Source organism: Hemitrygon akajei, chromosome 18 (genome assembly GCF_048418815.1).
Source record: "Hemitrygon akajei chromosome 18, sHemAka1.3, whole genome shotgun sequence".
Lineage (NCBI taxonomy): Eukaryota > Metazoa > Chordata > Chondrichthyes > Myliobatiformes > Dasyatidae > Hemitrygon > Hemitrygon akajei.
The window spans coordinates 10,125,387-10,151,523 of record NC_133141.1 but is presented as its reverse complement, the minus strand read 5'-3'; the positions used below and the strand labels follow the sequence as shown (position 1 = coordinate 10,151,523).

At 43.0% G+C, this 26,137-nt stretch overlaps 1 protein-coding gene across 2 annotated transcripts in view; it reads right to left on the bottom strand.

The window, feature by feature from the left end:
- The window catches only part of ace (angiotensin I converting enzyme (peptidyl-dipeptidase A) 1), a 141,928-nt gene that overhangs the window by 21,634 nt on the left and 94,157 nt on the right, over nucleotides 1-26,137 (bottom strand). Inside the window, exons 21-25 of one of the 2 annotated variants that reach the window (XM_073070753.1) lie at nucleotides 23,999-24,143; nucleotides 20,608-20,706; nucleotides 16,563-16,685; nucleotides 13,403-13,584; nucleotides 3,628-5,394 (exon numbers count right to left, since the gene is read on the bottom strand). In XM_073070753.1, coding sequence (XP_072926854.1) covers nucleotides 5,204-5,394; nucleotides 13,403-13,584; nucleotides 16,563-16,685; nucleotides 20,608-20,706; nucleotides 23,999-24,143 — 740 coding nt within the window. In that variant the 3' untranslated portion in view covers nucleotides 3,628-5,203. Of the gene's footprint in view, nucleotides 1-3,627; nucleotides 5,395-13,402; nucleotides 13,585-16,562; nucleotides 16,686-20,607; nucleotides 20,707-23,998; nucleotides 24,144-26,137 lie in introns of those variants that run through there. The other variant, XM_073070754.1, reaches the window with a different exon arrangement.

Sequence of the window (26,137 nt, the reverse complement as noted above, 5' to 3'; positions counted from 1 at the left end):
AAAGGTGGTAATCTCCAGATTAGTACCAATAGCCAGATGGATTGTGCCTTAACAAAACGGAGACAATTCTTCTTCTTCAGAGATTTGCTGGCATGCCAGTGGGGAGGCTGAAGCAACTTGGTAGGGAGATGAGAATTCAGGAGTATGAAATGAGCAGTCACATTGGAATGTATACCAGACCCCAAAAATAATCAACAGAATTAAGCACAAAATTTACAGAAAAGATTTGTAAGGAACTTCAAATAAGCTGACAGATGAATAATGTAAAATACTAAATATAGAGGACGAAGATTTCTTCAAATCCATTCATTGGAATCTTTTAAAATTACTTTTCCAGGGTCGAGATACCTATTTTGAGCCAATAACCCCAGGCAATGAAGAAATATCATTAGAGGATATTTCCATTAACAGTGATCCCAATTTAGGTTGATTTAGTACAATAGGAAAGGTCAAAGAAAGATAAGGAGTTGATAAATTTGGGTAAAATTGGTTTCTCAGTGTGAGATCAGTGGGGTACATTGAAGGACAAGATAAGGAAGGTTCAGACCAGACATGTCCCACATAATAAAGAAAAGCACTCCCAAATTTGTATCCATTGGATGTTGAAGAGCTTATAAATGAGGATGACACAAAAAAGGAAGCTCATTTCATCAAACTCAATACTGCAGAAAGCCTACTGAAGTACAGAAACATAAAGGAAGAAAACCAAGAGCCCGATGAAAGGACCCGGCTCATAATATTGACAGTTTACTCCCTTCCATAGATTCTGCCTGACATGCAGAGATTTTCCAGCATTTTGGATGTGTTGCTCAGGGTTTCTAGCATCTGCAGAATCTCTTGTGTCCATGAAAGATACTGGAGAATAGAGTCAAGGGAACTCTAGGTTGTTTTAATAATATATGAAAGGCAAGAGATCAGTGAAGGAGTGAGTCAAAGTCTAGAAGTGACCACGTGTGCTTACTATCCTTAATAAATGTCGTTATATTCACCTTCTTATTCTGGCATCTTCTCCCTTCTTTTCCAGTCCAGAAGAAGGGTCTAGGCATGAAACGTCGACTGTTTATTCATTTTCATAGATGCTGCCTGACCTGCTGAATTCCTCCAGCATTTTGTGTGTGTAACTCTGGATAAAATGTAACTTGGAGTGTTTAAAGAGGAGACAGTTGAGACTCTGGCTATTATTCCTGAGCAGCCTGACTATTCAAAGTATTTGACGGACTGATTTCCCAGGAGATAGGTTTTTTTTTTCAGTCCACAAAGCTCACTGTATTGTGGCAGAAACACTCATCATACTTAAGAATAATATTGGATGAACTGTTGTTTTTTTGTGTCCAGACCTGGATAGTAGGATTAGACTGAAAAGCTCACCCTCTGCTGGCATGGAGAGAGTGGTCACTTTACATGATGTGTACTTTTGTGAATCTGCAAAGACCTTCGGCTCAACTTTCCAATCAGCTGGCAAAGTTTGTGCTTGCTCTTGTACACCCTGCTGGCTTCAATTTAAGAGAAAAGAAACACAAACCAGGAAACTGATCTCACTTGGAAAAGACTGTAATGAAATGGTGCCTGCATTAGGCCTGTAATCCTCTATATCTTTCCTTTCTAAGGATCTGTCCAAATGCTTCAGATGTTGCAATTATATCTCTGGCTCTTTCCTCCCCTGCACCTTGAGTGGTTCCTATCAGAGAAGAGTGACTTTTTGCCATGCTTCCGCTCCCTCCAGCCTTGATGATTCTAGGGCTCCCTGGGTGTCCCATCTTCTGCACTTGGCTGGTATTCAAGCCCACACTGGGCCCAGCAGTCTCCTCTGTGTCCAGTGACTGAAACCTGGTCCAAGATAAGCAATAGGTGTATCTTCAAGTTCTTGTACTTGTTTTCCAATCCATGGCCTGCCTTCCATGTCTCCAGAATTCCCTTCGGGTACACAACTCTCTGATCTATCTGCCCATCATTAATTCTGGCATTTTTAAAGCACATTCAAACACCATCAGTCCAACATTCACTTTTTATTTCAGCTTTCCAGCAATAGCTGTGTTCTACTTCTCTCAGTTCCAACATTGTTCCTCTCTGCTGATCACATTCACCTCCCTCAGGTACATTCTTGCAGACAGGTTAGTTGTGGTTAATAGTTATCACCCCCTCAGAGAAGGCTTCAACAGCACGTGTGTGTCACCTGGACAACCTTGATCTTCTGGGTAATTACAGCCATTTTCCTTGATCTCTGAACATTGACGTACTGTTGAAAGTGTTTTTGACTGGTTGCATCATGATTTGGTACGGCACTTCAATTGTGCAGGAATGTAAGAAGCTCCAGAGAGTAGTGAACTCAGCCCAATACATCACGGGCACACCCCTCCCCAGCATTAGTGGCAGGCATCTACATGAGACTCTGCTTAAAAAAGCTAAATCCACCATCATCAAACCCCCACCATCTGGGTCAACTGCTTGAAGCTACCATTGGGCAGGAGGTACAAAAGCCTGAGGTCCTACACCACCAGGTTCAAGAGTTTGTTCATTTCCCTTGTGACCGTGTGGGTTCCCTCCCACATTCAAAGACGCACAGGTTACAGTCAGTAAGTTGTGGGCATGCAATGTTGGCGCTGGTAGCACGGTGACGCTTATGGGCTGCCTGAAACACATCCTCGGACTGTGTTGGTCATTGCCACAAACAACATATTTCACTGTATATTTCCATGATTCAATGTATATGTGACAACTAAAGCTAATCTAATTTCTTTTTTTAAAGAGCAGCTACTTCCCTTCAAGCATTTGGTTCTTGAACCAACTGGCACAACCCTAAACTTTATCTCGGTGCATTTTGACCATTTTGCATGGTAGAATTAAATTTTGTTTCCTTTGTTCTAATTGTGTTCTTTCTTGTAAAAATTGTGTACTATATCTGTATAAGTTTTTCTTGTGAATGCTGTTTATGTGATGTTATTTGCCTGTTTTGCATGTACAATATTTGTGGATAAGACAACAAATTGTGATTTGACAAAGTGAACAATTTGACTTTGACTGATTAAAACTACACTTGTTTTCTCATTTTTCTAGTTCTGATTGAAAGGCCTGTATCTGTAACATTAATTCTGTTTCTCTCCCTCTGCCTGATTGGTTGAGTATCTTCAGCATTTTCAGTTTTAAAAAATGTTAGATATAGCTAAAATCCCAGGAACCAGCCTCTCTCCACGGAGTCTTTCTATTCTTCTCAGTGCTCCAGTTTAGCAGCCAGCAAAGACCCGGCCCACCGTGGACATTCTCTCTTATCCCCTCTCTCATCAGGCTGAAGATAATAAACCTGAAAGCACGTATCACCAGGCGCAAGGGTTGTTATCAGATTCTTGAACAAATCTTGTACAGTAAGACAGACTCTTGAGCTCACAATCCATCTTGCACTGTACGGAACTTTCTCTGTCGCTTTTACACTTTATTCTGCATTGTTATTGTTCTAGCTCAATGTACTGTGTAATGATTTAATCTGCATAAAAAAGTATGTGAGACAAACTCTTCACCGTATCTTGGTGCATGTGACATTAATAAACCAAATCCAATACCAATACAGTGTTATGGAAAGGATTCCATAGATTGTGATAATGACACTGCAGTGAATAAAGTAAAAGAACAGAATAGAGTTCAAAACAGCTAAATATATTGTGCATGCTGTTAGTTACATCAGGTCCTTCACTCACTTAGTATATGAATTGCTACAGAACATTGATTGGAACTTGTACATAAATCATGCAATCAATGCATGCAAATAACACCAAAGAAACAAGTTTTTTCTAGAACACAGCAGGATACTTTTCAATAAGTGTCTCCAGATTTTTCTTGGGTGGAATCTTGATATATTTTTCTCACCATTTTTATTCTTTGAAGTTGTTGGGTTTGTTTCTTGACGAACACTGGTTGCATTCTGGTAACTCTGTTGTCCTTCACACAAAGCTTGATGGTGAGTGTCGATGGCCTACCCAGCTAGCTGGGCAACATAGCCTAACCCGCTCATCTCATTGTTCCACATCCATTGGGTATCACTAAGTGGCAATCAGGAGTTCTGACTGACTGAGTTTCACCTCTCTGGCTAATTGTAAGCTTCCAACTCTCATCCTGGTTGAGCTTGATCAACTCCACACAAGCTGCCAACCAAATCTTGGCAGCTGAACACTTACTGCAGCAATTCAGCACACAGAACGCATTGGCTGAGCCATTGCAAGGATTACATTAGCACTTCTTCAATAGTTCATCATTTTAGAAGAGAAATGGAGTTTAAAATACTTAGAGACATTTTTAATGTCTTATGGAGGTAAGACAGAAGATGGCACAGTGCTGTTCATGTTACCCATTTTAAAATAATCAACAGTAAATGAAGTAATTTTTTTGTTGAGGTGCAATAAGTATGTCAGTGAGCTTCAATAGCATCTCACTGCATTCACTTCCCACTCTAGGAATCCTCATTTAATGGTTTCTCCTTGTAATTGTTTGAAAGATCTTACATTCTTCTCAAAATTAGACAATCCAATTGCTTGGCAAACTCTCACCAGGCCTGATGTGCTGTGGGACCACTCCTGCCTCGCAAAGCTTGAATGGGTTCAGGTCTCACGCTCGAGAGGACACTGCCTGCTCCTAACGTACCAAGGAATTCAATAAAGAGTAGGGGCTCAGGGCTTTGAGTGGGAAATGCAGCTTTCATTGCTGGAATATATCAGCCCTATTTTCAGTTAAATACCCAATCAGAAAACACTTCCATTACAGTTGGATTTGCCTGAACTTACACCATTGTAAGATGCAGTTACATTTCCATTGTGGTTATGTACTGTTGCATTTTCTCTGCTGAAAGCTTTATACATTTGGCCTCAATTTCACTGCAATTCAGCACGGTTGCATTTCTAACATATATAATGCATAGCATCTGAACAAGAATCATGTCATGGAATCTCAACAATGTAACCAGAAATTACTCGAATTTACATTCAAGAATTACAGTGAATTACAAACATAAGGGAACCATTTGCTCGATTATTTCACATCCCTGTACTGATTAACTAATCACTGCTAGAGGATATACAAGTGACTGATAAACCATTCTGAGACCAGATTTACAAATTGAGCACTGATTTTTTGTTTTGGTTTGTGTAGTGAAAAAGTTCTGCCCTGACAAGATTTCCTTTTGATCCATTTGGCAACCAGACAATGATTTGTTAGGACTTCATTTTCTTTTAAACATTTTTATGGAAAAGCCTATGACGGCTATGGCTAGAAGCAAGGCCAGTGTAAACAAGACCCACTGGCCTGCCTTTGCCTGGCCTGGGTCTAAACTCAATCCCAGGAAATACACAGGACTCCCTTCTGCACTGGAAGCTGTTGCTGTTGGACTTGGAGGTACAGTGGAGGCAGCGACTGGAAAGAAAGGAGTGAAAGTTAATCCCTGTTCTGAGGAGGTGAATTTCGGAGCCATGCAGCCTGCTCTGCTCTATACAAGTGATCAGGGCAAATCTTGCAGCCTTCCTGCATGGACCTTGGGTTGCTCAGCTCAAAGTACCACAAAGCTTTCAAAACCCCAGCTGAACATCCCTGCTCCCCACACTCTATGTGGGAAGCTTTTCATATGAAGGTTTGGGATTTTCATTTATGCTTCTTGATTTCAATCCTGAACAGCCTATTTGTTTATTTATTTTCTTATTTAGAGATGCAGTACGGAGTAGGCCCAGCAACCCCCAATAACCCTGATTTAACTCTAACCTAATCACGGGACAATTTACAATGACCGTGGTATTACAGGAAAGATTCTAGCATGGACAAAGCAGCGGCTGATTGACAGGATGCAAAGAGTGGGAACAAAGGGAGCCTTTTCTAGTTGGCTGCCAGAGATTAGTGGTATTCTGCAGGGGTCTGTGTTGGGACCAATTATTTTTACGTTGTATTCCAATGATTTAGATAATGAAATTGATGGCTTTGTTGCAAAGTTTGCTGACGATATGAAGATAGGTGGAGGGGTAGGTAGTTCTGAGGAAATAGGGAGGCTACAGAAGGACTTAGACAAATAAGGAGAATGGGCAAAGAATTGGAATACAGTGTCAGCACTATATAGTCTTCGGTCTGTGGACTATGGTCTCTGGCCTAAGCTCTATGGTCTTTGGTTATATGGTCATGCGCTTTGGTAGAAGAAATGAAAAGGTTGACTATTTTCTAAATGGACAGAAAATACAAAAATTTGAAGTGCAAAGGGACTTGAGAGTCCTTGTGCAGGATTCCCTAAAGATTAATTTGCAGGTCGTGGTGAGTCTGTGATGTGGAAGGCAAATGCGACATTAGCATTTATTTCAAGAGGACTAGAGTGTAAAAGCAAGGATGTAACGTTGAGGCTTTATAAAGCACTGGTGAGGCCTCACTTGGAGTATTGTGAGCAGTTTTGGGCCCCTTATCTTAGAAAGGATGTGCTGAAACTGGAGAGAGTTCAAAGGAAGTTACCAAAAATGATTCCAGGATTAAATGGCTTGTTTTATGAAGAGTGTCTGATGGCTCTGTATTCGCTGGAATTCAGTAGAATGAGGGGTGGCCTCATTGAAACCTATTGAATGGTGAAAGGCCTTGATATAGTGGATGTGGAGAGGATATTTCCTGTGATAGGAGAGTCTAAGACCAGGGGATAGGGCATCAGAATAGAGGGGTGTCCTTTAGAATGGAGATGAGGAGGAATTTCTTTAGCCAGAGAGTGGTGAATCTGTGGAATTCTTTGCCACAGGCAGCTGTGGAGACCAAGTCTTTATGTATATTTATGGCAGAAGTTGATAGATTCTTGATTGGTCAGGGCAATGAAGGGATACGGGGAAGGCAGGAGACTGGAGGTGGGAGGGAAAATTTTATCAGCCATGATGAAATGGTGGAGCTGACTCAATGGGCCAAGCAGCCTGTTTCTGCTCCAATATCTTATAGTCTTATGGACCAATTAACCTACTAACCTGTGAGAGGAAACCCACAGGACATATGGAGACACTTAAACCCCGTTTACTACTCTGAGCAATATTGTGGTCCAGAGATGCCTTGAAGAGCCAGTCTATTGGCCCAGGACCTATTGCATTGAGTAGGCAGTAACCATTTCACACAGCCCAAGGAGACTCGGAGTAGTAGGGTCACTTTGACAATAATAACAAGCCCCAGCTAGAAAGCAAATGAAATTTTTTTTCACCAACAGAGTGGCATGGAGAAGGTGATTGATCTTTCTGGGAATCTACCTAACCACAGTAAAATTTTGGGATGGCTATGGATTAAACATTATGCAAAATTCATAGATATAGAAATAAAAAACCATCATTCAATCAGCTAAGCAAGTAAGGGTAAGCTGTGAATATATTGATCTTATATATGGTTGGAGACAGACGTTTATAGATAATTGACAGATAATCAAATGACAATGAATGGATGTTACAGATAGATGAACAATTTGTTTCTCAATAGATTAGAATGTTTAGTTAAAGCCACAAACTACAGGATTAGCTGTGTATGTTTTATATACAAGGGCTCGTCGAGTTAAGTATGACCTGACTTATGAAAATCTAACTTTATTTAAATATTCCCATGCATTTTTCAAGCTAATAATAATAATGTTTCATAGAAAGCATTGATGACTGGATACAGTATATATTCCATTAGTTGAATTATAGGTAGTGTATTGGTTGATGATGTGTATTGGTTGATGATGGACATCCACTGTTCAGGCCTTCACTCCATGCTCGAATGTCATGTGAGTGGGAGGCCTGAGGGCTGGACTGGCAGTGTGCCCCGTGTTCAAACCTGGAGCTCATCTGGAGTTTGGGAGCCTGTCATTGGCTAGTCTGGGGGTTGATACCAAAGACTGGAACCCAAAGGTTGATCAGAAGTCCAGAGGTTGAAACCTGGAAACTGGAGGCTGGAGGCCTGACCATGTGTGTGGGTGGCTGTGTGGGAAGGAGGAATAGGGCTGCTGTAGTTTTGTGTTCTGCCGAACATGGTGGACATGCTATGTTGGTGCTGGAATGTGTGGTGACACTTGCAGGCTGTCCCCAGCACACCCTTAGATTTTGTTGTTTGTTAACACAAACGATGCATTTCACTGTGTGTTTTGATGTACACGCGATAAATGAATGAACTGAAACTGAATCTGAAGATATTATGGCAAGTGTATGTAGAGTGATTCAGCATGAGTAGGTACAGTAATGATGATTTTGACTATACTTACCCACACATATATAGCTAAGGTGCCTAAGACTTTTGCACGGTACTGTATTTGTCAATGTGGAGCACAGAGTGACTTTGTAAATCTGGCAGGAGCAAAGGATGTTGGGAAGGGTGAGGGTGGGGTGCTGTGGGAGGGGTGTGGGACAGGTGGCAGAGAAGGTGTGCCAGGGGCAGGGGGTGGTGCAGGTGCAGACACACCCAACCCTGAGACACCAGGCAAGGTCATTTGATTCCAAGCAATTGGTTTATTGATCATGGGTCTCTCCCTTTCCCTTTCCCAACCGTGATTCCCCTCTCCCTGCCCCCTTCCCACTCTCAGTCCACAATAGAGACCTATATCAGAATCAGGATTATCATCACTCACATATATCATGATTTTTTTTTTCTGTGGCAACAGTACAGCTAGAATTTTGCACAGTACAGTATCTAATCAGCCAATCACATGTCAGCAGCTCAATGCATAAAAGCATGCAGATGTGGTCAAGAGCTTCGTTTGTTGTTCAGACCAAACATCAGAAAGGGGAAGAAATGTGATCGAAGTGACTTTGACCCCAGAATGATTGCTGGTGCCAGACAGGGTGGTTTGAGTATCTCAGAAACTGCTGATCTCCTGGGATTTTCATGCACAACTGTCTCTGGAGTTTACAGAGAATGGTGTGAAAAACAAAAAAAAAAATCCAGTGAGAGGGTGAAAACACCTCGTTAATGAGAGAGGTCAGAGGAGAATGGCCAGACTGGTTCAAGCTGACAGTAACTCAAATAACCACACCTTACAAGAGTGGTGTGTGGAAGAGCATCTCTGAACGCACAACATGTCGAACCTTGAAGTGGATGGGCTACAGCAACAGAGCACCATGAACATACACTCACTGGCCACTTCATTAGGGATGGGAGGTACCTAATAGAGTGGCTACTAAATGTATATATACAGGTATACAGCATATTAAAAATAAATAAGTAAATAACTAGCGCTAAAAGAGAGCCAAAAATAGTGAGTATTTTACAAAAATAGTAAATTCATTGGTTGTTTCATGTTCCATTCAGAAATCTGATGGCAGAGGGGATTTCTGATTTATTATCCTTCTCAACCTTTCTTCTGCCTTCTTCCCGTAACATAGAAACATAGAAAACCTACAGCACAATACAGGCCCTTCAGCCCACAATGCTGTGCCAAACATGTCCTTACCTTAAAAATTACCTAGGGTTGCCCACAGCCCTCTATTTTTCTAAGCTTCATGTACCTATCCAAGAATCTCTTGAAAGACCCTATCGTATCCGCCTCCACCACCATCGCCGGCAGCTCATTCCACACACTCACCACTCTCTGTGTAAAAAACTTACCCCTGACATCTCCTCTGTACTACTTCCAAGCACCTTAAAACTGTGCCCTCTTGTGCTAGCCATTTCATCCCTGGGAAAAAGCCTCTGACTATCCACATGATTAATGCCTCTCATCATCTTATACACCTAAACCTTTGACACTCTGACTAATCAAGTACCTATCACCCTCGGCTTTAAATATACCCAAAGACTTTGCCTCCATGTGTGTCTGAGGCAATTAATTCCACAGATTTGCCACCCTCTGGCAAAGAAATTACTCCTCATCTCTGTTCTAAAGGGACGCTCCTCTATTCTGAGATTGTGGCCTCTGGTCAGACTCTCCCACTATAGGAAACATCCTCTCTACATCCACTCTGTCTTGGCCTTTTAATATTCAATAGGCTCCAATGAGATCCCTCCCCTCCTCATTCTTCTAAACTCCAGCAAGTACACGCCCAGAGACATCAAATGTTCCTCATACGTCAGGTTAGCCCTGTTGCAGCAGAACAGCAACTGTACCGCAGCAGTATCGTAGCTGCACTGTTGCAGTCCTCCAGCCAAACTGTGTCAGTACTGTAGCAGCAATGTTGCTCTACTGCACCTACAGCATATCTGTACCAGAGCCAACCTGCGGCCGTATTGCACAGATTCTGCAGCAGTTCTGCAGTGTTACAGTGGGTTTCTGTAGCAGTGCTGAAGTACTGCTGCATTTATTGCAGCTGTCCTGCTACAGGACTGTAGTCATACTGTAACAGTACCATATCCTTTCAGTAGAAATCTGCAACAATACCCCTGCTTTCCTGTAGATACGCTGTAATCATATTGCAGCAGCACTGCGATTGAGCTGCACAGTACTGCAGCACTATTGTAGCAGTACGGAGGTAGTACTGTAGTGGTACTGCTGCAGTAATGTAGTTATTCTGCGGAGGTAATGAGGCAGTCTTGTCTGTACTCTGGACGACACAGTGTATATTGAGCAAGGCTACAGTACTGAATCACACATCTGAGTCAGTCATTATTATGGTGGCAGTGTAGTGGTTAGCACAATGCTTTACAGTACAGGCAACCCGAGTTCAATTCCTGCCACTGCCTAAAAGGAGTTTCTACGTTCTCTCTGTGACGGCATGTGTTTCCTCTGGGTCTCCAGGTGCACAGTCCAAAGACAATGACACAGTCCACTACGTCTTTGGACTGTGCACCTGGAGACCCAGAGGAACTTAGTTCAGTTTTTCTCTATCAATTAGTACAGTCTAGCTTGACGGGCAAGTCCAATAAAATGCAAAGAAGCATGATTTTGACTGCCACAAATGGTCTCACCCTATCGGAAATATTGCCTTTGTTCTAACATCTCTCCTTACTTCCTCTGCAACTGAAAACAAACTTACTCTCTCTCTTTCCCAGTTATGATGGATTCTGGGGACCCGAAATATTAAGTCTGTTTCTCCTTCCACATAAGATACGTGACTTGCTGAGTATTTCAATTTTTATTTCCGATGTTTCCTCTGGATGGTGTACTAAGAACCAAGGGCCTTAGACTCAAAGACTGGCCACTCAGAACTGAGACTGGGAGAGACCTTTTCACCTCAGGAGAGGTGAATAGAGATGACCATTGCAGCTTGGTTACAGTGTGTACTCATGACAGAGATGGATAGTTTTTGGATAATAAGGGAACCAAGCAATATGAGCTTGGCACTGGAAAGCAGCACTAATGTCAAACATCAGCCATGATCACATTGAGTGCAGAGTTGGTGAAGGGCTGATTAGCTTATGTTATGGTACACCCCCAATCGCGCCAGCCTCTGGGGTTTAGACACTCTGATTCCCAAGTAAATACAGATGCAAAACATTAATTTAAATTTTTTTCCCATTCCTTTTAGCTCCAAGCATGGAATCATACTTTCTTTTAGCCCTCCTGGTTTCTTTCATAAGTGTTCTCTTGAATTTCTTATACTCCATATGTACCTCATTTGTTCCTTCTGCCTATACCTGCTATGCACCTCCTTATTTTTCTTAACCAGGATCTCAGTATCTCTCAAAAACCAAGGTTCCCTAAACCTGTTATCTTTGCCTTTTACTCTGAGATGAATGTACAAACTCTATGCTCTCAGAATTCACTTTTGAAGGTCTCCCACTTACCAAGTACACCTTTGCCAGAGAACAACTTGTCCCAATCCACACTTGCCAGAGCCTTTCTGGTGCCATCAAAATTGCCCTTCGTCCAATTTAGAATCTCAAGCCGACAACCAGACCTATCCTTTTCCATAATTATCTTAAAACCTTTGTCATTATGATCACTAAAGCAAAGTGTTCCCCTACGCAAACTTCTGTAACCTTCCCACTCTCATTCCCTAATATCACATGCTCTCTTGTTGAGACTTCCATGAACTGATTAAAGAAACTTTCCTGAACACATTTGACAAATTCTATCCCTTCTAGTTATTTTACAGTATGGGAATCCCTGTCAATATGTGCAAAATTAAAATCACCTCATGTTTCTTGCAACAGTCTGCGATCACTAACAAATTTGCTCCTCTAAATCCCATGGACTGTTGGGTAGTCTGTAATATAATTCCCTTTCTTATTCTTCAGTTCCATCCATATAGCCTCAGTAGATGAGCTCTCCATTCTGTCCTGTCTGAGCCGTGGTGTGACATTTTTTTCAGATTAGTAATACCACTCTTTACCTTTAAACCCTCTGGCTCTAAGGCATCTAAAACAATGGAATTTGTAATATTGAGCTGCCAGTCCTGCCCCTCCTGCAACCAAGTCTCACTAATGGCTACAATGTCATTATTCCATCTGATCTGATGGCAAATCTACAATCCTACTTTATAATCCTTTTCCCATCAAGCCCAACAAGATCCCTTTGGCTGCTCTTCGCAACGTCAAGATTAATATTGGACTGTTGGAGCAGGAGAAGAGTAATCAGTTAGATCACAGGTCACCCAGGCTTGATCTCCGTGCACTTGGTATTGCACCATATCTGTTAGTATCAATCTTGGTCTAGACATTTTTAACTGACCCCTGGCCTCCATAGCAGCTTGATGGGCAGGTGATCATCTATTGGGCAGAGCGACGAGGGATTGGCAGAGGGGCCAGTCAAGGAGCTTGCATGGTGGGCAGGTGAGGGGCTGTTGGAGGCAGACAGCAAGGGCTTGTTGGGGGTGGTAGGTGAAGAGTCATTCAGGTGGGAAAGTGGGGGTTTTGTAGGTGTTAGATGAGGGGTTGGCATTGTGGCTTGTGAGTGGTTGGTAGGGTGGTGGGTGTGGGCTGTTGGAGGCATGCAGGGAAAGTAAGTTAGGTGTGGTATGTGAGGGGTTGTTTGGGTGGCAGGTGAGGGGGTTGTTGAGTTGGTAGGTGAGGGGCCTTGTAGGTAGGCAGAGAGAGTGCACCATATCATACCGATTGTGAGAATGTGGTGAGCGTGGATGTGGCCATTTGATAGCACAATGAATCGATTGGGCCTCCTGTGCAAGGAGGGCTCTCTCTTTTTGGCGCAGGCTTTCTAGTGCGCATGTTGTTTGTCTCGCCGGGCCCGGTTCGTCACTTCCACACTGTAAGCTGCCCGGCGTGTACCGTTACTAACATTACAAGTAAAATCGTTAAACAATACTACTCCATTGCCGTTCTTGCACCGCGGATACGTAACAGAGTATAGTAGGGGCAGTAGATGAGGGGTTGGATGGTGAATATGGATTGATCGCGTGAGCGAGTGGAGGCTGATGGTGAGGCAGTTGTTTAGCATTTGAGGAGTGTGAGATGACTCTTGGATTTTTGCATTGCCTTGTGTGATCACCCTGAGGTCCTGAGATCTAGATTTAAGGGACACTCTCTTCAGAAGTTTTTTTTAAACTTTTTTAACATTACTAACCTGGCCTCCAGTCATAGTCGGGCCATCCCAATACCTCGTTGTTCTTCTTGTTTTCGGCTTTGAGCCATTCGACCAACGGCTCGAAGTACTTCATCAGGGAAGCAGTTGACATGCGTGTGTCCCCAGTGATCATTTTCATGACCTCGTACCATGGCTTGCTGCTTCCTAGCTTCATGGCATCCCTGAGGTGGAGACATAGAGGAGTCAGATGCCAGGTTTGCTCCTGAGTCACAGATAGCAGAGTTTTGAGGAGAGAAGGTAAACCAGAGAATTCCACCCAAAATAACACTGGCTCCATTACACTGAAGGGATTTGTACTCCACTGTTGGTCATGGCTCAGAAACATAGAAAACCGACAGCATAATACAGGCCCATCGGCCCACAATGCTGTGCCAGACATGTCCTTACCTTAGAAATTACCAAGGCTTACCCATAGCCCTCTATTTTTCTAAGCTCCATGTACCTATCCAGGAGTCTCTTGAAAGACCCTATCGTATCCGCCTCCACCACCGCAGCTGTCAGCCCATTCCACACACTCACCACTCTCTGCGTAAAAAACTTACTCCTGACATCTCCTCTGTACCGACTTATAAGCACCTTAAAACTGTGTCCTCTCGTGTTAGCCATTTCAGCCCTGGGAAAAAGCCTCTGACTATCCATACACTCAGTGGCTCCCATCATCTTATACACCTCTATCAGGTCACCTCTCATCCTCCGTCGCTCCAAGGAAAAAAGGCCGAGTTCACTCAACCTATTCTCATAAGGCATGCTCCCTAATCCAGGCAACATCCTTGTAAATCTCCTCTGCACCCTTTCTATGGTTTCCACATCCTTCCTGTAGTGTGGCGACCAGAACTGAGCACAGTACTCCAAGTGGGGTCTGACCAGGGTCCTATATAGCTGCAACATTACCTCTCGGCTCCTAAATTCAATTTCACGATTGATGAAGGCCAATACACCGTATGCCTTCTTAACCACAGAGTCAACCTGCGCAGCTGCTTTGAGTGTCCTATGGACTCGGACCCCAAGATCCCTCTGATCCTCCACACTGCCAAGAGTCTTACCATTAATACTATATTCTGCCATTATATTTGACCTACCAAAATGAACCACCTCACACTTATCTGGGTTGAACTCCATCTGCCACTTCTCAGCCCAGTTTTACATCCTATCAATATCCCGCTGTAACCTCTGTCAGCCCTCAACTCTAACCACAACACCTCCAATCTTTGTGTCATCAGCAAACTTAGTAAAGCATCCCTCCACTTCCTCATCCAGGTCATTTATAAAAATCACGAAGAGTAGGGGTCACAGAACAGATCCCTGAGGCACACCACTGGTCACCGACATCCATGCAGAATATGACCCGTCTACAACCACTCTTTGCCCTCTGTGGGCAAGCCAATTCTGGATCCACGAAGCAATGTTCCCTTGGATCCCATGCCTCCTTACTTTCTCAATAAGCCTTGCATGGGGTACCTTATCAAATGCCTTGCTGAAATCCATATACACTACATCTACTGCTCTACCATCATCAATGTGTTTAGTCACATTGCATTTATATAAGGCACAACCTGCCTTTGACAAAGCCATGCTGACTATTCCTAATCATATTATACCTCTCCAAATGTTCATAAATGCTTCCTCTCAGGATCTTCTCCATCAAGGCACCAACCACTGAAGTAAGACTCACTGGTCTATAATTTCCTGGGCTACAGTATCTCTACTCCCTTTCTTGAATAAGGGAACAACATCCACAGCCCTCCAATCCTCCGGATCCTCTCCCATCCCCATTGATGATGCAAAGATCATCACCAGAGGCTCAGCAATCTCCTCCCTCGCCTTCCACAGTAGCCTGGGATATATCTCATCGGGTCACAGTGACTTATCCAACTTGGTGCTTTCCAAAAGCTCCAGCACATCCTCTTTCTTAATATCTCCATGCTCAAGCTTTTCAGTCTGCTGTAAATCATCACTACAATCGCCAAGGCCCTTTTCTGGAGTGAATAATTGAAGCAAAGTATTCATTAAGTACCTCTGCTATCTCCTCCAGTTCTGTACACACTTTTCCACTGTCACACTTGGAAAATGACATTCTAGGAAACCCTTATTGACTATGAAGCAAAAGGTTCCTAGATTATCCTGAACTGGGTTATCTTGTGAGTAGCTGAAATCGCTTATTTCAGGGACTGAAGAAAATTTCCCAGTGGACAGCCAGTGGTCTCTTCCAGTGAGACCATGATGGCCCTATTGAAAGGAGATGGAAATACGTGAGGTCAGGGACTATCTGATCGAATCCCTGGTCTGACTGTTGGTGGTGTTGGGAGGTCTTGATGAGTGCAAGTCAAGCTAACTGTGCATTACAGCAGTGGGATGTTTCCCACGACATGTAAACCTTGGCAGAGGAGAGCAGGGCTTGAATAAAGTGATTTTCTATTTTCTGCCCTGTGTCACCTCTGCATGTGAATGTTAATTTTGTGCTAATGTGTAACTTTTGATTGCTTTATTTAGTTTCTGAGATCGGGATCTCTATAACAGGGACAACGCTTACACCCAAATGCCCTTGAGAAGGTAGTATTGGCTTGATAGACCATTTCAGGGGGCAGCTGGAGTTTGCATGGTGGGGGGAAGAGGGTTGAGTGTTATATAAATGCAGCTCCATCCTTCTCAAAGAGCTTCAGTCAGTTAGATGGAACATTGAGTTCAGTATGGAACTGTACAGAACAGATGCCCTTTGGCCCAAGATGTCGACGCTGATCTTGATGCCAATTTAAACTACTCATCTGGCTGCACATGATCTATATCCTTCATTCCCAGTCTCTTCATGTCTTTTGCCTAAACGCTTCTTAAATGTTATTATCATAGGTTTAAAGGCAATTTATTTCTGATTATCATCACCTTCTATCCTTCATTCCCAGGCTCTTCATGTCTTTTGCCTAAACGCTTCTTAAATGTTATTATCATATATTTAAAGGCAATTCATATCCGATTATCATCACCAAATCTCAATTCAATTTAAATTTAAATTCCTCTGGACTACTAGACTGCAACCTCAAATGTTGCACCCCTATTACTGGTATTGACGTGTTTCACTTAATCGCTACACAAAGTAACATAATTCTAGATGTAGACCGTGATGGTTCTTTTACATTGTCCTTACCCAATGCGTCGTCCAGCTTCCTTTGACTGGTAGATGTCACATTTGTAGAGAGGCCCATTTTGATTAGCAGCTTTACAAAGACTCTCGTGGAACTGGAACTGGATGATACAGCTTACAAAGTACCTGAGAAAAAGTGAGGCAAGTAGATTTCAGGGGTATTGGATAGCTGAACATGTTCATGAAGATTAGTAATGTTGTCATTATTCTGCTGAACAGAATCATTTCAGTAGGTTATTGCATAGAATTCAATTTAATTCCTGTGAAATTGATTGGATCTCTTTCCTGCCTCTCACACTGGATTCCTATTTCTGATTCTTGTCACCACCTGCGGTTCACAAAGAATTTTGGTCTTATCTGGGTGACTCAATAAGTATGCTGCGCAGGTTGACTCTGTGGTTACGAAGGCATACGGTGCATTGGCCTTCATCAATCATGGGACTGAGTTTAAGATCTATATAGGACCCTGGTCAGACCCCACTTGGAGTACTGTGTTCAGTTCTGGTCACCTCACTACAGGAAGGACGTGGAAACCATAGAAAGGGTGCAGAGGAGATTTCCAAGGACGTTGCCTGGATTGGGGAGCATGCCTTATGAGAATAGGTTGAGTGAACAGAGGTACAGAGGAGATGTCAGGGGTAAGTTTTTTTTACGCAGAGTGTGGTGGGTGTGTGGAATGGGCTGCCAGTGTCGGTGGTGGAGGCAGATACAATAGAGTATTTTAAGAAACTCCTGGATAGGTACATGGAGCTTAGAAAAATAAAGGGCTATGGGTAACCTTAGGTAATTTCTAAGGTAAGGTCGTGTTCGGGACAGCACTGTGGGCCGAAGGGCCTGTATTGTGCTGTAGGCTTTCTATGTTTCTATGGAGGCCATCTACATCTTGGGGGTATCAAAGGTGAGGAATGCGGATAAGCAGCTTGTTCATTGGCTCTGCCTGTGTCTCTTTAGTCAGCACCCAACCATAAACACAAGAGATTCTGCTGATGCTGGAAATCATATTATGATTTTAGGGGCTAACATATGAGGAGCATTTGTTGGCTCTTGGACTGTATTCATTAGAGTATAGAAGAATGAGAGGGGATCTCATAGAAACTTTTCGAATGTTGAAAGGGTTGGACAGAGTAGGTGTGGAAAGGCTGTTTCCCTTGGTGGGTGAGTCCAGAACAAGAGGTCACAGTCTTAGAATTAGAGGGTACCCATTTAAAACAGAAATGAGGAGAAATTTTTCTAGCCAGTGGGTTGTGGATTTATGGAATTCGTTGCCCCATACAGCTATGGAGGCCCAATCATTGAGGGTTTTTAAGGAGGAGATTGATAGGTATCTGATTAGTCAGGGTATCAAGGGATATGGGGAAAAAGCCGGAAATTGGAACTAGATGGGAGAATAGTTTAGCTCATGGTGGAGTGGCAGAGCAGACTCGATGGGCCGAATGGCCTACTTCTGCTCCTTTGTTTTGTGATCTTGTGGTCTTGTGAAATCTGAGTAACACACACAAAATGCTGAAGGAACTCAGCATCCATGGAGAGGAATAAGCAGTCGATGTTTTGAGCCAAGGCTCTCCATCAGGACTATCTACATGCTTCACTAATGCAGGAGCAGGTCTGGTCTTTCATCTTGCAGTCTTTGGGCCATTGGTTCAACAAGCAGCCCTTGTGGAGCTTATCCCAGTCTGCAGTTGGATCAGGCACTAATTCAACGATTATTATCAATGATCATTGAGACAGCATAGTAGCATAACACAATTACAGCGCCAGCGACTCAAATTCAATTCCACCGCTGCCTACAAGGAGTTTGCATGTTCTCTCGTGACCGTGTTCCAATTATGTTAATTGGTCATATGGGTGTAATCAGAATCTGGTTTATTATCACCGGCATGTGATGTGAAATTTGCTAACTTAGTAGCAGCAGTTCAATGCAATACATGATCTAGAAGAGAAAAAATAAATAAATAAATAAATTTCAGTATATATATATTATATAGATTTTAAAAGTCATGCAAAAAACAGAAATACTGTATATTAAATAAAATGAGGTAGTGTCCAAGGATTCAATATCCATTTAGGAATTGGATGGCAGAGGGGAAGAAGCTGTTCTTGAATCGCTGAGTGTGTGCCTTCAGGCTTCTGTACCTCCTCCCTGATGGTAACAGTGAGAAAAGGGCATGCCCTGGGTGCTGGAGGTCCTTAATAATGGGCACTGCCTTCCTGAGACACTGCTCTTTGAAGGTGTCCTGGGTACTTCGTAGGGCTCGTGCCCAAGATGGAGCTGACTAGATTTACAACCGTCTGCAGCTTCTTTTGGTCCTGTGCAGTAGCCCCTCCAATACCAGACAGTGATGCAGCCTGTCAGAATGCTCTCCACGGTACAACTATAGAAGTTTTTGAGTGTATTTGTTGACTAGCCAAATCTCTTCAAACTCCGAATGAAGTATAGTCGCTGTCTTGCCTTCTTTATAACTGCATCGATATGTTGGGACCAGGTTAGATCCTCAGAGATCTTGACACCCAGGAACTTGAAACTGCTCACTCTCTCCACTTCTGATCCCTCTATGAGGATTGGTATGTGTTCCTTCGTCTTACCCTTCCTGAAGTCCACAATCAGCTCTTTCGTCTTACTGACGTTGAGTGCCAGGTGAATGAGGTGGTGCAGGCTTGTTGGGCCGGAAGGGACTGTTACTGTGTTGTATCTCTAAATAAATAATTGCACAAATTGCAGGTACAATACATCAACAGAACCACCTGCTGGTCTACATAATGAGTGTGTGTCACAGATAACAGTAATAGGGCCTGATCTCTCTTACTTTCTGTACTCAATTAATTGACATTTTTGTTTGATATCAAATTTAATTTTTGAACATTTTAATCCAGTAAAGATAGGGCTCTTATTTACCTTTTAAATTGTAAGCCATAGAACAAAGTGCTCCTACACCATTGTGCATTTATCAACAAACAAAACTGGAACAGTTAGTGCCTGAAGTTAACATTAATCATAACAGGTACAGTCAAACACACAAACTGTGGTCAACACTGGGGCCCTCAAGCCTGCTCTATTACTTAATAAGATCATGTCCAATCTGACTGTAAACTCTTCATTGCCATAACCTTTGATCCTCTTATTTGTCAAGAATATACAGTATTTGCCTCTGCTGTAAAAAATATTCAAAATTCTGCTTCCAATACTTTTGAGAAAGAGATTCCAAAGACTTACGACACTCTGAGAGAAAATAAAGTTGTTGCATCTTTCTCTTCAATGGGTGGCCACTTATTTTAAGAGAATACATCCTCTCCACATAAATCTGCACATCCACCTCATGATCTTGTTCTTATCAGGCAAGTCCTCACTCACTCTTCCAGGCTCCTACATATCTTAGCCTTCTTATGCCCTCTTCTTGTTCTCCTACCTTTCATTGTGTCATCAGTAAATTAGCAACCATACCTTTGGTGCCTTCATCCAAGTCATTTGTAGAAATTGTAAAAAGTCAAGGCCCAGTGTTTCTAGCATGCTGCTCATATTAGATGTTGCCAACCAAAGCCTTTCTGTGTTTTGTCAATGTGCTGGTTTGTGATCTCCTACACTGTGAGCTTTTATCTCAAGAATTTTTCCTGAATTGGCCAAATTCTCACCTCACACACCATATCTGATCTCCAGATCATTTAATCAGACCATGCCTCAACATTCTTCTGACTGAAACATTTATGATGTTATTCTGATGCTATGACAAATGGTCAATGTCTTTGGGTGGACAAAATTTTTGCAATTTCCATCAGGTGACCTTCCACACCCCTCCCTCGCCCCCCCCCCCAACCCACCTCCAGGCTGTGAAACTGTATTTTTCCTCACCTCTGTTAATTTTATAACTGATTGCTGAAGAAAGAAAACAATGTTATTAATATCATGTTGATTTTCTCCCTGGATTGCTGGGTGAAGGAGATCATTTTTTATGTTCTGGTGTGTCTAGGATATCCTGAAGATTTGAAAACTTGAGATCTTTGTGTTAAACAGACCATTAGATACATTGACACAATTTGAGAGCTGGAGAAATACCTGATGTATGGGACAGCTCTAGGAATGTGGAATTTTGCACCAGGATCAAAATCTTCCTCTGTGCGAAGGACAGGAGGACACAGACCTTGATATTTTAACCTGTGGATAAGATGTACAAGGTAAGATGGGCACAAGACAGACCCAAGTTTTGCATCTATCCTCAAGCTTTAAAAAAAATTCTCCTCAGGATCTAGGGGGGAAAAGCGTACTGAGTGTAGCCAATAATATATGAACATCTTGATAGGATTTGACTGGTAATCATTCACCAAAGGATCCACCATGGCCTCACTAGCAATGATTGCTTATTACTAATTTTTCTAGAGAAGGAGGCCTTTTATGCTTGAACTGCTGTTGTCTGTGTGATGAAGGTTGTCAAATGGAGAATTCCAGAACTCAGACCCAATAGTGATGATGAGTATGTGACATGGAGAGGAAATGGAGATCATGGTACTCCCATCAGCCTGTTGTTTTGGTTCTCTTGATTGGGAGGCCATGGGTTAGGAAATGCTGTCATAAAAAGTCTTGCACTTGATACTGTTACGAAGGATGAACAGCTCTGATGGGCAGAAGGGTGCAGAGTTGCCCAAGTTCCCCCCTCCCCCGGGAGAATCACAAACTGTTACTGTTACCACGCTGCTAATGAGAGAGAAAGAGATGGAACAAAAACATACTGGGACTGGAACATTTGCTTCAGATAAGGGAGAGATAACACCGGGAGAGAGAGACTTGTTGACCCACCATATTATGACTCCTGTAAGACTTATGGCTCCGGAGAGGGCTGTTTACTCGGTACCATTCAGTTCATTAAAATTCCTCAGTGGACAGCCGGAGTGGGCTGGTTTGATGGACTAAGCCATTCAAAACTGATTGACACCTCAGACCCCGTGAGTGGGGATGAAAGTGAGGTCTGGGGAGACACCCCTCAGACACACCAGGAGACACACTAGTGAGCACTGCTTGAGTGTTGGAACCCACGTAAAGGTGTGGGGCATCGGGGACCGAACAAAGGATCGGTCAGTTTAACTCACAGTGTTATAGCAGGGCCGGTGGGGGCTTGTGTGTGTGTCCGCCCTTGCCTGGGTGACGAGTCCACCACAGAAGAACGGTCTAGCTGAAGGATAGAGGGGTCACACCTGAATGGCCACAACAACACATCAACGGATCAAGAACGTAAAGGAAGGTTTGCCTGACTGTAGCTGTTACTGTTCGCTCGCTCGCTCTCTCTCTCTCTCCCCAACAATTACAACAAAACCACCAACAACTAACTCAGCACGTATGAACTGAACTGAACTTTATATTCACATATGACAATTCATTATCCCCTAGACATCGATAGAGCTTGTTTATTATTGATTATTATTATACCCACACTTTTAGGTTTAGTATTGCTAACGTGTATTATCTATATATTTACATTGTTGATATTGATTTGTATATTTTACTAATAAACACTGTTTGAAAATAGTACCACCAGACTCCAACGGATTCTTCTATCTTTGCTGGTTAGACACCCAGTTACGGGGTACATAACAATACATTTTGGAATCTTAGTAACCCCAATGGGAGAAAGTGAAAAATTAAGTGGTTTTGTAATTCTTAGTATAGAGATGAAAATGATCAGCTCACAGATCATAAGGTGAGTTAGACCACCCCCCCCAACATTCTTCCATCATTCTCTCTGCATGAGTCCAGTTGCTCCCATAGATCAGAAGCACTAGAGGGGTTAATGGTACAGAGAGTATAGACCTACAGTCACAGCATCTTCCTTGACTCCATGTAATCTCAGGGCATCAGCTCTATCACTTCCTGGTTTCTCTCAAGCTGAAGAACTCTTCCGTGTTAAACACTACGTGGGAAAGGTGCTTTGTCTCGGTTTGTTTTTGCACCATCTTCTGCAAACTCCAGAGACTGTTGTACACGAAAATCCTAGGAGTTCCTGAGATACTCAAATCTCCCCATCGGTCAAACTCACTTAGATCACATTTCTTCCCCATTCAACAACTGAACCTCTTGACCATGTTTGCATGTTTTTGTGCATTGAGTTGCTGAAAGATATTTGCATTAATGAGCAGGCGTACAGGTGTACCTAATAAACTTTCTACTAAGTGTACATCTCTTTAATCCACAACAACCTATCAGGAAGATAAAGAAAGATGTAAAAGACCTGTAACATTGCCAAAAAGAGCATTAAGCCTGGAATTTGGGAGCATCTCTGAACTTAGCAAAGGATGGGCAGGAAATTGATAGGGAAAAAGAAAATTATTTATAAGAGTAAGATAGAAAATAGCATAGAACCGTAATAAAGCTTCCATTGAAATGAAAGGTGATTGATAAGTTCATGGCCTAAGGTAGAAGGAGTCAATTTTAGAAACATAGCACATTTGTTTTTCAACATAGTCCCCTCCTACATGTACACACTTAGTCCAGCGGTCGTGGAGCATATGGATCTTGAACCTCCAGAAAGTGTCCACAGATGGGTGATTGATAAGTTTGTGGCCTAAGGTAGAAGGAGATGAGTTATTAACTTCAAACTTTCTGCATTATCACTCAAAGAGTTGACCTGCACGTGCATGTAACAAGAGCGTCTTGGACCTCCAGGTGGTCCACAGCAGGGGTGATTGATAAGTTCGCGGCCTAAGGGGAAACAGAGATGAGTTATACAGCTCTCGTTACATGCACATGCAGTTCAACTCTTTGAGTGATTATGCAGAAAGTTTGAAGTTAATAACTCATCTCCTTCTACCTTACGCCACAAACTTACCAATCACCCCATGCTGTAGACCATTTCTGGAGGTCCAAGACAATGACTTCTACAAAGAAGGCATCCGTATGCTCCATGACCGCTGGACTAAGTGTGTAAACGTAGGAAAAATAAATGTGCTAGGTTTTCTAAAATTGACTCCTTCTACCTCAGGTCACGAACTTATCAATCACCCCTCGTATAAAGGAAAATATTAGTAAAAGATAATGTGGGTTCCCCAGTGAGAGGAGAAAATATATTGTGGGATAATGAAATAGAAGAGAAACTAAAGAAAATATTGTGTCTGATGTTACAGAAAACCTTTCAGTAATAGTGAAGAACAAAAAATCTATAATGAATTAGCAGGAAAATAGTATAGGAGAAATTAATGGGATTTAAAGGCAATAATTGCTTGAGAATTTCAGATCATTTAAACTGAAGGAAAATGTTAGAATCTATTATTAGGGCTTGGCAGTCAAATTGGATTTCTGGAAAAGAATCTTGTTCCACAATCTGTACATGTTTTCTGGCAATAATGGGGGGCCAGTGTATGTGGAGTGTTTGGATATTCACAGGACCTTTGATAATATGACACCCAAGAGTTATTCTTGTGGCACGCGCAATCACAGAATGTCAGTCACTATACTGTACCTCAGATTCCACCATTCTCGGTTGTAGTCAGATTCAGGGATCCGCCCATCAAAAACCTTCCATCGCCACTGGTCAATCAGGTAGCCAAATGGGAGAAAAGCAATCTTTCTCAAGGCCATGCTCATCAGGTAGTTAATATCACTTTCTGCGGAGAGAAAGCTCCAGTCGTTATATTCCATAAGAGTTGCATTAGCAGTAAAAGTTCTACTAAGTTCTGGTGTAAGCAGACTGCTGATATGAATGTCAAATAACCCAGGATGGTGCAAATAGGAAGGCCATTCAGCGCACCTTAAGCCACCTGTTTGGAAAACCACTTGATGCAAAATGAGTGCAGCATTCACTGAGTGCTGTATCCACTGAACGTAATGCCCCCTCTCTGTAGTACTGACTGACTTCGGCACTCACTGAGTGCAGCTTGGTGAGTAAAAGGCCGCTTTCGTCCCATGTAGCTCTTCATGTAATTTACCGCTAGGTTTTCTTCATCTTGCAGTCATCATTTTCATTTGTAAACTAGCAGTGATAAGTTAACAGAAAGCTGTCAAACTCTCACGACATATGCCGATGACATTAAACCTGATTCTATCTGGAACTGAGGGACTGGAGTTACTGTTGAATGGCTTAAAACCTGAGCAACTTGGTTCTATAAGTTGGCGGCTTCTGCTAAGGCACGGCATGTTTTAGTGAGGTCAGGAGTGTCCATTGAGTGTAGAGCTCAGGAACAGGCCTTTCAACCCATGAATTAAACTAACTCCTTACGCACATGATCCATATCCCTCCATTCCCTGCCTATCCCTTTGTCTATCTAACAGCTCCTTAAATGCCATGACAGGCTGCCAGGGGCACCAGTGGGAGTACTTGCTTCCACTGCCAGCCCTGGCAGCCTGTTCCAGGCACCGACCATCCTCTTTGAAGTCCTGCCCCATACATCCCCTTCAAACTTTCTATCCCTCTAGTATTTGAAGTGGATTGTAGACTTCAGTGAGTGAGGGACTTTGGAGAGGCAACACCAACATAGTTGAAGAATTAAATAAATTTCTGCTCCACAAACAAGTTGAAGCTGGAGGAGGCAAACTGTCTCATCTCGGATGGAGGAGTGCATCTTCTGTGTGGACCTCAAGTACACTCTGTGTGCTCTGTGAGGCTGACTGGGTTGTGCTTTTCAGCAGATCCAGTCATTGTGCAGGTCAGGAGAGGCCAGGCAGAGGGCTCTAGTGTTTCCCCAACAAATTGTTCAGGAGATTCTGCAGAGGCTGGAAATCTTGGGCAACACACACACACAAAATGCTGAAGGAACTCAGCAGGTCGGGCAGCATCCACAGAGGGAAATAGACAGTCAATGTTTTGGGCTGAGACTCTTCATCGAGCCTGGAGAGGAAGGGGGCAGAAACCAGAATAAGAAGGTGGGGGGTGGGGTTAGAGCACAAGTTGGCAGGTGACAGGTGAAACCAAGTGAGGGGGAAGGTGGGTGGGTGGGAGAGGGTGGATGAAATGAGAAGCTGGGAGGGGATAGGTGGGAGAGGTTGAAGAAGAAGGAATCTGATAGGAGGGGACAGTGACCATGGGAGAAAGGGGAGGAGGGGAACCGGAAGGAGGTGATGGGCAGGTGAGGAGGAGAGGGCTGAGAGGGAAAACAGGTGGGGAAGGGAAAAAGAGAGAAAAAGGGAGGGGGAAGTAATTACTGAAGTTAGAGAAATTGACATTCATGCCATCAGGTTAATGATGGTGTTGCTCCTCCAACCTGTGAGTGGCCTTATTATGGCACAAGAGGAGGCCATGGACCGGCATGTCAGAATAGATTGGAATTAGAATGGTCGGATGTCAGGAAATCCTGATTTTTTTTATGGATGGGGTGGAGGTACTTGACAAAATGGTCCTCCAATCTACATCAGGTCTCACCAATGTTGAGGAGGCCACATCCGGAGCTTCGGATACAATAGACGACTCCAACAGATTCACACGTGAAGTGTTGCCTCACGTTGAAGGACTGTTTGGGGTCCGGTGAAGGGCTCATCCACAGATCCTCCATGTGAAGAAGTTGTGTGAAAAGGTATGTAGGATGCCTGTTTGCTTTATTAGACAATTGGTAATGTTTGAGAGCAGGGCTATTGCACTGGTGCACGAATAGGAGAGATACAGAAG